This window comes from Pantherophis guttatus, chromosome 6 (assembly GCF_059756535.1).
Source record: "Pantherophis guttatus breed Tessera chromosome 6, ASM5975653v1, whole genome shotgun sequence".
NCBI lineage: Eukaryota > Metazoa > Chordata > Lepidosauria > Squamata > Colubridae > Pantherophis > Pantherophis guttatus.
In genome coordinates, this window is record NC_142068.1 from 46,609,818 (window position 1) to 46,622,018 (window position 12,201).

Consider the following 12,201-nt stretch of genomic DNA (forward strand, 5'->3'; position numbering starts at 1 on the left):
TGACCTCAAAATTTATGTTATTAAGCAAGACAGTTCTTAAGTGAGTTTTACTCCATTTTATGACCTTTTTGCCACACTTAAGCAAATCACTGAAGTTAAGTGAATCATTCAGTTAATTAAGCAAATCTGACTTTCCCCATTGACTTTGCTTGTCAGAAGCTGGCTGTGAAGGTTACGAACGGTGACCACATGACCTCAGGATAGTGCAACTCTCATAAGTACATGCTAATTGTCAAGTGCCCGAATTTTGAGCATGTGACCGTGGGGATGCTTCAACAAGCACGAAAACAGTGTGAAAACCAATCCTAAGTCACTTTTTCATTGTAAGTCTGAATGATCACCAAATAAATGGTTGTAAATCAAAGACTACCTGTATTACCTTCACTTTCCCTCAGTCTAATCTTGTGCTGTCTCTCTATTGCCTTTGCCTTCCCATCACTCCTACCTAGTCAAAAGGTTAGCATCCAGTATTGTTTTGATTTGCTTCTTAACAAGAACTATAATTTAGCACTAACTACTCATGAGAAATTATAGTGCTGCTGGCTGGTGAATAATTTGCCAAGGAAGACCCGCTTAGCCATATAAAATAAATATCCACCTGCATATACTAGCACTAATCAGGGCGTGAAATTAAGCTTTTCATTCAGTACAAACTAAATGCTGCAAGGCGGCGATTTAGTGGAAACAAATATTAAGGTCAACCTATTCTTCCTATTGCCTATATTATAGATGCTAAGAGAGGGCATGGAGCACTAATTCCACTTTTCTCAATCCAAGAAGCTAAATACTTCAATGATGTGTTAGCAAATTCACCATTTGCTTTTTACTAATTGCATATAGTTAATGAAGCGAATGAAACAAAAGCCTCCAAAACATTGTTAACTTGATCCCTACATTTCCTTTGTACTGTAGCTCAAATACAAGAATAAAAATCCATTTGCAAACCTTAGAACGAAGATACAAAACATTTATTATTTAAATTTTATATAAATTCTGAAAGAATAAGGAACCGATTTGTACAGTAGAACTGCAATGCACTGGAAAACATCCTTTCAGTTATGATGTAGGCAGCCAATTCTTGTACACAGCTGAAAAAGTTCCCTCCAAAACATAATTCCCCAAATGTGCAAGAGAACAATATATCTACGTGGACATAAACAAACATGGATCTGTCTACACTGAGTTTCCAGCAAGTGTTCCTAGAAATAACCAAGTAATATATGACATTTACTCATTCTCAAAGCACTGTGATACCCTAATGTTTGCTTTAGCACTACTGTCAGCCTATATTTACAACCTACTCTTTCCTAAAGTTTGCAGGAATAACCAAGTAGAGAACAAGAATGGTACTCCCATTAGAACTACAACTGTGGCATTTTACTATTTTTACTTGTAATCTAAATAAAATATTTCAAAATATTTTTAATCAGGTGAACAAATGTTAATAGAACATACAGACTGTTAATACATATGTATATGGACTATTAAGACAACTCTGATTATTAATCAAAGCATCTTATAGTTATCTACTTAATCAAATTATGATTGTCATGCAGCTTAAACCAATCTGGCACTTTAGCACTCACCTGGTCTATAGACTGCCAGAAATGAAGACAACAATATCACTCATTCTTTTTCTCCAATAGCCCAGTCTATTCTGGTCATGGAAAAGAAGAAATTCCACTTATATCCACCACACAAAATAAATAGAAAGGCTAGGTGCAACCATTCTGTTTTCTCAGTTTTTTATGAGTAAAAAACTAGAGAGCATTTATAAAAATAGTGGTATTTAACAATTGTAGACTTATCTATAGATAGCATAGCATAGCATTTAGACTTATATATCATTTTACAGTGCTTTACAGCCCTCTCTAAGTGGTTTACAGAGTCAGCATATTGCCCCCAACAATTTGGGTCTTCATTTTACTGACCTCGGAAAGATGGAAGGCTGAATCAACCTTGAGCCTGGTGAGATTCGAACTGCCAAATTGCAGTCAACCGGCAGTCAGCAGAAGTAGCTTGCAGTACTACACTGTAACCACTGTGCCACTATGCAGTGTAGTCTCTGTGATGTAGTCTCAATGTACACTGTGATGTAGTCTCAATGGCTCCAGATTAACTCAAGATGACAACTAATCAACCTAGCTATAGATACACAAACACTACTATCAGATGTGGTTTAATAACAGAGCACTAAAGCTGCACTAATGACAGAAATGGGTTAACTGCATCCTGCTTTGACCAGAATGCCATCCTAAAATAAGGACCATAGTACAGTATTCTCAAGACTGACAAACTAATCTGATGCCAGTAATTGACAACACAAGAAAGACTTGACTTATCAGCATGATAAACATCTAAATTTACCCTCTTCCAAAACTCAGAGATACCCACATCTAAATTATCACTGTGATACCTAATTTACAAATTAAAATCATATTCGACTGCTAGATTCTTCAAGAAATATTTTCCACTTTTTGAAGAAAGTGAGAAAAAAGAATCTAAGGATCCTTCATAAATTCATGAATTTAAAGTCTGTGAAATGGTAAAGGAGATAATAACCTCAAGAAAGATGCCATTGGGGATTTTAATAGAAATTCAAGAATTTTTGTTGTTAACTTGGTTACTTAAAAACCTTCAATTCAAAATAAAAAATGTGAAACCAAGAAGTATAATTCATGTCTTCCAATTAAATTATCCACAACTGTCTTTTTTAAAAAGGCATTCAAAATATGACAGAACTAAGACAAAAGAAATCTAATAATGAATTGCAAAGGTATTTTTAATTAGACATCTAAACAAATGTAGTTTAGCTATGTGCACTGCTAATTATGTAAAACCTGAAGTAGCTACTGGCCGATTCAAGAAAACAGATGTTGAATCACAGAACTTTGATATCATTCTTAAATACCTTTGAAAACAAGGATCAGAAAATATGAACTGTTATTTAAAAAAAAGGCTTTATTGTATTTTTATAGCATATTACATACCTTGTAAGAATCCGTTTGTTTGCATGAATGTCAGTTTTATTTTCTGTCCTTCCCTTTTTCCTGGCTATTTACAAGCTTTGTAAGAAATTGTTCTTTAATTAAGTCTAAGCATAGTTTTATATAAATGGATTCCTGGAATTAAAAACATTCAGACTTAAGAAATGATTGTTATAGAGACTGTAAGAGGCCGTAAAAAAAAGAATGCCACTTTAAACAAAGATTTCTCATTTTAATTAAAAAGATAATCATCACAACATTCCTACATTTAGCAAAACCATTTGAAGCTACTTTGGAAGAAAAAGAAATTCATTTTTGATGTAGTCACACATAGAGGACTTTAGAACTTTATTTACTCAAAATTCTGCCTATTCCTCTGTGCTTTTAAGAATCATGTATGCAATTTGAAATTTTTCTCAAAAATACACATTGGACATTAATCTCATCCATACTATCCTTGCAAATTACGGTGCAATTTATGTCAAAACAAATTTAAGGAACTGTTCTAGGTTTATGGATTTCTTAAATTAAATACTTCAACATAAAATATTTCAGATTAACTATGAAATGTTTATTGGATTTATAGTGTACATACTGAGCACAGCTGTTCTAAAATGTTAAGCATCCATCTTTAAAAAATACATTTAAGAAACCAATATGCACATGATCCTTACATACTGAAAGATGCATCCACTATAATTATTACAGCTGTATAATCCTTTAAAAATGCGCTCAAAGATGTTCAGGAACACATAAGAAGCATTTCTATTTGAATAATGAAAAATAATGGGAACCTTTTTTCCAAGTTTGCACAACTCTCTTAGAAGATGTTCCTGGCTTTCTTTGTATGCATGTATATGAAAAAATGCAAGCTAAAGGAAATATAAAATGAATGTTTGGATTAATAAGATTTGAGCAGAGATATAAAAACCCCATTCCTATCACTTTTTCAACATCGTTAAAAGGAGGAATTTGGATAAAGACCAAATGTGTAGGGAGGATTATATACGTAATAATGGAACCTAACTTTACATTCCTAACAATAAATAGACACCTGCCAAATAAAAACTATGCATAATGATCAAACAACGACAAAATACATTAATGGTTATTAGATATTTTTCATATATCCATCCATCTAGTTGGTAGGCAGATCTGAGAATATATTTTGGCTACAAATACAGAATCGTTGCCATAGCGGGCATTGCAGTCATAAAACATCAATTTGCCAAAAAGCAACCTGATGGCTGAGGTTGCTCCTTATCATTCCATTTAGTTCTTCAGGATAATATCTACCATCTTAACTTCTTTGAAGTTTTCAGTAAAAAAAAAAAAAAAGTGGGCACAATTTCATGTGGAATATTGAGCTACACTTATCCCTTTTATTTTATGAGATTGCCTCTATAAAATGTGAAGCTCCATATTAATTTCCTGTGATTAAAAATGGTAAAAATGATGGAACTTGATGAGATTTGTAAACATTTGTATGTTTTTTAATTTTGGCTGTTCACCGCCCTGAGTCCCTTCTGGGAGAAGGGCGGTATACAAATTAAATAAATAAATAAATAAATAAATAAATAAATAAATAAATAAATAAATAAATAAAATGATTAAATCAACTTCTTTCAAAAGAGAAAAGATTATATAGTACAGTAATGGCAACATTGCCATCGTGTGGAAACATTGCACGCATGCGTGCTCATCAGGGCCACGCTCCGGAAAAGCTGAACTTCCGGGTTCTAGTGTGCATGCGCTCAACGATCAGCTGCTATGTGCGCAAAGGACAGCTGATCGTTGCACACGCATGACCACCAGAAACGTGGAAGACAAACAGGCAAGGCCACGCGTGCCAGGCGCCATGGCTTTGCGTGCCACTTTGGGCATGCATGCCATAGATTCGCCATCACGGATATAGTTCCTTTAGTGCTGACTAGAAGCCCTTTCTAGACTTTTTGCATGAAACAAAAACATTTGTTAAGTGAGTTTTGCCCCATTTTACAATCTTTCTTGCTACAGTTGTTATATGAATCACTGGTTATTAAGTTAATAACACAGTTGCTAAGTGAATCTGGCTGCCTCATTGACTTTGCTCGTCAGAAGGTTGCAACAAGTGATCACATGATCCCAGAACACTGCAATGGTCATAAATATGAGACAGTTGCCAAGCATCTGAATTTTGATCACATGACCACAGGACACTACAATGGTCATAAGTGTGAAAAACGGTCATAAATCATTTTTTTCAATGCCATTGTAACTTCAGTCACTAAATGAACTGTTGTAAATTGAGGACTACCTGTACTGCCTTGCAAGGGCTAATCTAAAGAAATGCTATTGTACAGATTACCATGAGTATGTTTGAGGTAACACTGGACTTTGATTACATTTAGGGCACACGGACCAAAATGTGCCAGAACTAAAAGGTATAATATCTTATGGCCAGTAGAAATGCCACCTGCATCATAGATACAAGTAACCATGTTCACACTTTATTTTTTAACTCCTTTTCAATACATAGTATTGTTGCTTATCATGAAAGGAAACAATGTGATCAGTATATATTAAACAGCATGTATCTGTGTATGTATATAGGTTTCATATTCAGGAATCTTCAAAATAGGGGATAAGATTAGGTGGGGCATGGAGTCTGACAGAAATGAAATAATTTGTCTGTGGGAAACCTACTTTCATAGATTTGGACTACAACGCTCACATTACTTAGAACTGCTGGCTGAGGACTTCATTATGTTAAACATCTGAAGGGTACTAATTTTACTGCTCTTGGTATACAAAGATAGTCTCTTAAAGTTTTATTACTGTAAGAATTACTGGCTACACTACAGCAACACTTAAAATGTCTAAAAACGTTTCTATTTTTCCTAACCAAATATAATGTATGAAAGAAATCATGTAAAAGGACTCCATCAGCAGTACAATTCTCCAAAAACTAAACTGAGCATGGTATGATAAGAATGCAAAAGAATCAGAGTTTAAAAATGGACTGAATTAGCTAGGAGCAAAAGAAAATAAATATTTCATAAAAAATCTCCCCCCCCCCCAAAAAAAATCCCTGTGGAATAGGAAGTTAGGAGGCATCTCAGAACATTGTCAATTGCTCCATTCTAAGTCCATCTCTATCCTGGCCATATGACCCAGGACAGAGCATATGCAGTGCATGTACTGAAACAAACAACCTGAAGTGGAAGCAGAAACACACGAACTGTATAATGACACCACATATTATTTCATTGCATACAGACAGTTTATGGCCACAATTAGTAAATGAATTGATAAGAATTTAAAAAGTCATATTCTGCATGCTTTGTTTTGTTCTTGAGATAACTTTAGCAACTTAATCAATTTTAACTTCAATTCAAAAGAGGACCCTCTGAATTTCTAACCCTGGTCTGCAATAATTTTGCTATAGATATACAAATATAGATATTTTTTAAAATTCTGTGGTAAAGTAAGAGAAATTTGAACTAGAAATAGGGAAAAATTGTGAAATATCTATGTAATTGATATTCAAGGTCATTTCTGAAGCCAATGGCATGTAATAAGCTGGGTGATCATTCTCTTGCTTGTTAAACAGTTTATCCACCAAGAATGGACATGAAAGATTAATAAACCAATTCCTGTCCATGGAAAGATAAAAACTCCACTGGAGAAGCTCCTAACCTATCATTAGCATTAAAGACATTTATGAGACAAGCCATATACCATATAATTGTGATTGTCTAAAACTCTTAACAAATAATATATAATTACAGCATACAGCAATATGGATGAAATACAAGTTTTCAACAGGGATGTCCTTGAGGGTATTAGTATTCAAGGCAGTAACGTCATAAACTAATCCATGAAGCTCACCTAAAATATTTGTTTCCAAATAAGCTGAGTAACTGGGAAAGTCCTCAAAAATATTTGAAGGGCAATGATAGTGATCACTAATAATGCTAAGGATTGGTGCCAAACAACTAATCAGAGTGAAAAGTTAATAAAGAGATTCCTTGAAAATGATTCAATATGAAGGAGATGGGATAGGGACTTTGTCCAAAGATTACCAAAGATCCAAGACCCAATTCAGGTTAAATTACAGAAAATACAAACCATCTATGGTATTTTTCTTATATTTGCATAAGCTCTGAAAATCTTTTCAAGTCATTTTATAGTTTTTATTCCCATATGCTAAGTAAGTAATATATATTTTATCGTAGAAAAGCTGGAACTGCCCAGCCTACATCCTCAGAATACCCTTTATTTACAATATGATACTATTCAGTATTTTATGTTTAATTATATCCTTATTAAAGCTGGTTTATACAGAATATGTATACTCAATAATAACTAGTCAAGAAACTATTTGCTTAAAAATAGCCCAACCTGAAAGGATTTAATAGTGTATTATTGTTAATGCAGTATTTTTATTATTGCTTGTGGCACCCTTATATTACATACAGTCTGCAAGATCAAGAAACCAGAAAGCATAGAGTAGATCTCTTGACCAACAATCCCTATGCTTATACAACATACCTGGAATCAAAAGAAAAGTACTTCATTTGGCATTGCATTGTAATAGGAATTCTCTTCTGAAAAACATTTTGATGCAACTCAAATCAATCTACAATACCTGGACAAATACCCCAAAAAAGCCAGCGGTTAGGTTTCTTTTGAAGACGGAACAGCAAGGATGGTTGGCTATCTTTTATCTGTTCAAGAATAGTTTTGTTCCTTTCTTTTAGCTTTCTTACTTTTTCCTTCCCCACAAACTCTGAATGAAAGTTTTCTCCTTGCGTGAAACATTCATCACACTTGTCTTCTTCTTAGAGAAAGATATTACGACCTCTACAGTTTGCAGTTGAGAGAGACATTGAAAAGATCCATACACAAGCAGATGCATTCACACCCATGCAAAAAAGATCAACTATCAGTTTCTAAAATGAAGGGAACCTCTGTGAAAATGCCCAGAAGCAGCATAGAGAATGAGGGATAGGAGGAAAAATCACTTGAGTCCCTACTGGCTGACTGAACATGCTTGTGAGTTTACTGCTGACTCCATCTGCTCTTCCTGATTACAGTATCCCAAACAATTTGGGCAAAAACCAAGCAAGAATTGAAGCAATCTGCCTCCACCCCCATTGTATAATTAGGCAAAGTAGTCAAAGTGATCTGCTGTCCCTCCAGAGGAAAACATTTCTTCCCCAATAACCACAAATATCCTGGGAAAGGGAGGAACATAGTGTTGGTCAGAAAATCCCCATTCACCAGCCTGTGTTCATAGCCATTCAACAAGGGCAAAATTATTCTATCAAAGTAAGGAACAATTTATGCCCCATTTAAATAAGAGCACCAGAATGCAGCACAAGAGGTGGAAAAGACAAAGGTTGTGCTTCCAACTAATACTTGGAAAGTTTTTCAAAGGAAAAACCAGAGAACTAAATCTGAAAATGTTCAAGTCACATTTACTAATCTTGCCTTTAATTGTTGACTGCTCCTCTTTAGGCTGAATGACCAGTATTTTTACTAATAATGGTTAACAAATGATTGTATGCATAATCAGAAAACAAGAAATGGTCATACCCTTAATCTTTTAAATCCAATGCCATAAATTGGTGAAGACTTGTCAGGAAAACTTCACAAATAAAGCTATAATGGTAATTCAGGGTTTATCAGAGATTGATTTCACCTGGTGGTCTTCCAAGGACCCAAAGAGGAAAGGGTAGAGTAGCTGCTTGTTAAATGATTTTAACTATTAGGTAAATCAACTTTTGATTAGTATTGTGCCGATCAAGTATAGCCAATACAAATAATGATGAAATATATAAAACTTTGATTTTAAGAACATTTCAAAACCCAAAGATATACTAATTGTAGAATCTGCAATCTTCCAAAAGAAATTCTAGCTTTAAATCACAAAAAATTACTTGGAGGTCTTTCTTCCCATAGAAAAATCCATTTTTCAATGTTTTATGAAGATAAATACAGGTATTTTTAAAATAGACCAAATCTATCTGGAAAATGGTATTCCAAAAAAGAAAGTAGGTCAGGAATGTTTCTTATGAAGGGCAGAAGTATCTAATATCTTTTCCCTCATTAGTCTATTTGTCCAGATGATAGATACAATAGCCATAGGTATGAGAAAACATATCATATTCATTAACATGAATATATAACAATAAAGGAAGTATATCCTAGACTACCAAACTCATATGATGTCCTTTCAATAAATACAGGTTACATTCTCAAACGTGAGTAACAAAAAACATTTTGGCCGGAAGCTATTATTTGCCTCTTCAAAGGTATTAACTAGACTAGGCAGTAGAATAGATTTTAGCTTCCAAATCTCAAATTTCAAATATAGTGACACTGAAAACTACTTTTATGTATACCCTGGCAGTCTTTCATCAATCACACCCTACAGCAGCAATAGTTTAACACTGTAAATTTATTCAGCTATTTTACACTTTCTGAAATTGAGGCTTAGCTCTCCCCTCTTGTTTTCAATATGAGAACATACAATTTTCCAATGCCTGCAAGGATCAGTTTTCTGACTGTACATACTGCCCACCATAATTCCACTGCCTTACAGCTTGTTTCTCCCAAATTTTGAGAGATTACCTTTAAATTGTATAATATGAAAACTAGGAAACATGCAATACCTGCAAGCTTTATAGGAAAAATACATGTCACTGGCTCCCATGAAATTAAAACATTGCCTATTGCTTTGCCATACAAGGCTTATGATTTAGGCAGACCAACCACTGAGCAGCATTTTGGTTTGGGTGGCTACCTTTCTCAAAACTCAGCAATTGGTAGTACCAGTGCAGATATTGGATATAGTGGTTATTGAATAAATGTATTTGTATCCACCATTATTTATACAAATTACTCAAGGCAGCAAACATATTCCATACACCTTCCTCCTCCTATTTTTTTGCACAACTACTTTGTGAGCTGAGTTGGGTTGTGAGAGAGTGACTGGTCCAAAAGAGATGCTCGGGAAATGCAGATTTCTTGGCATATCAATGAAAGCAGGATGAAAGCCTTTGGGGTAAGGTTCGGCAAGCTTAAACATTCAAAGAGCCTTTTGGACCCGTTACCCACACTGGGAATCACAAAACTCTTTTGACATCTAAAATGAAGATAACACTGCATATATCTTTTTTTTACCTTTATGCTATGTATACAAAAACGATAGTGTGTTGCATTTATGAAATCAATGAACTGCTACAGAGAAAACAAATTTTTATTTCAAAATGTTTCAAAAACATTTTGAACTCTGAAAAAAGAAATATGGGTTGAAAAGCTAAATAAATCACGTGACAGTGGGTGTCGCACATTGGTGGTTGTGACTCATATTTTGAGTGACAGGGAGCCGCAGCAGAGGGATGAAAGGTCACATGTGGCTCCAGGGCCGCGGGTTGCAGACCCCTGCTTTAGGGCAACAGGGAAGAAAGGTGGATCAGGTATAGCGTATATTGCTTTAGATACAATTTCTACTCAGAGATGACTCTATTTACAACACATGACAAGATTGGAGGTAGACCAATCTTGGTTTCAGGGGAATGAGGGTGGAAATGTAGTAGTTTCTACACAAACTCACCAATTTGTGTGTACCTAGAGAGAAGAATGTCCTCATAGCTTTTGCTGTCATATGACATCAAGATGCAATAAGGAAAGGCAGCAAAGACTGCTTATCATAGAATAACAGCCTTAAACATATACATCAGAGTAGAGATTATACTCCTTGGTTACATTTAGCAACCATGTATCTAGCCTTTAAAAAACCCTCTCACAAATAGAATCTTTTTCCAATGCAATGTAACTAATCTAACATTCTATCATACAATATTTATAACAGAACTCAGCATTTTACTGATAAAAATGCCCTTCTATCATGATCTACTTTGTAAATTGCAAACCTCTTTGATACCAAACACTACATAAATTCTTCTGTATCTTAGTTAGGCTTGCTAATGTTTTTTTTTAAAAAAACATTTGTATAAAATGCTTCTTATCCTGTGTTGTTCAGGTGCTAATCTAATCAAGCCCCTCAAAAAATAACAAGCATTTTCATTTTTCCTAAATCCCATCCCATCTTCCAACATGTACCTCACAATGTTCTGATCCAAAACTTGGCCTTCTGGGCTCCTTCATTATAAAAGCCAGGCCTTCAGTCCAGATTCCTATAAAACCCGTTATTAAAAAAAAAAACTAAACAGAAAGAAAACCCAAATCAGGGAACTTCTTTTCCACTACAACCGAGGATCATCTATGGAAAGGGGGGGGGGGAACCTGATGGAGAAACCTACGATTTGCTTGCTTTCCTTTATTTTCTCAGTATCCCGTAAGAATGTCAATTTCCCAATGTTTGTTTTTTTTCCTCTGGACTCATTTAAAAGATAACTGTTGCCCTTATGACTTGTTAGTGAACCCGTATAAATCTCTCCTTCTCCACAAGTCCCCATCCTCCTCGGCTTCCTACGGTACTACCATTACCAGCCACAGCCATTGCCAACCCCCTTTTCTCCTTTCAATCCCCTCCCCACTCTTTTCCTTCTTACCATGAATTTCAGGGCTTTCTCTTGTACCACAGCCTCGGCGGGGTCCATAGCCTCGCCAATTCGCCTCTGGTGTAGCTGCCGTTCCCCCGCCAGCTCCGGGCCTCAGCCGGCCTTGGGCCTAACGCCGCCCCTCCCCCAAGCCTCCCTCTTTCTCGCTTAGTGCAAGGCCGCAGCCAGCGCGGTTAGAGAGAAAGCTCCGTTGTTCTCCGGCTCCTGTAAACGGGAAATGTAGTTCCCGGGAGCTCCTGAGAAGCAGCCGAGACTGTCCAAAACACTACACTTCCCAACAACCCCTGCTTGAGAGGAAATGCTGCACTAATCGCCTCTTATGGAGCACAAAAGTGGGGGCTCCTAGAAGCGGCTGTGCGATCCTTTTGAGTACAGTAGCTGAAATAGGTAAAGGTGGGGGAGGAGAAGATTTCACGTTTAATCTTCCTATTCCGAAAGAGAAAAGGCTAATGAAAACTGAAGTTTTTTAACGAAACTGTGTGAATTTGAATTTTAGGACAATATGTTGGGCTTTTCTATATATATAATTACATATATACATCACTGTATATGTAATTGTACCATTGAACAGAATTGGCTTGCAGTGACTAAACCCTGACCAAAGAATGCATTTGGCTTAACACCTCTTATGGATCAGCCGT

The 12,201-nt window shown here is 35.6% G+C and overlaps 1 protein-coding gene across 14 annotated transcripts in view; it reads right to left on the minus strand.

The window, feature by feature from the left end:
• The window catches only part of BTRC (beta-transducin repeat containing E3 ubiquitin protein ligase), a 159,924-nt gene extending 147,979 nt beyond the window's left edge, over positions 1–11,945 (minus strand). For 2 of the 14 annotated variants that reach the window (XM_034439930.3, XM_087872831.1), the window contains exon 1: positions 11,552–11,815. In XM_034439930.3, the coding sequence (XP_034295821.1) occupies positions 11,552–11,599 (48 nt within the window). In that variant the 5' untranslated portion in view covers positions 11,600–11,815. Of the gene's footprint in view, positions 1–1,931; positions 2,051–11,551 lie in introns of those variants that run through there. The other 12 variants (XM_060682941.2, XM_060682939.2, XM_034439931.3 and 9 more) reach the window with 11 other exon arrangements.
• Between the last annotated feature and the right edge of the window lie 256 nt (positions 11,946–12,201).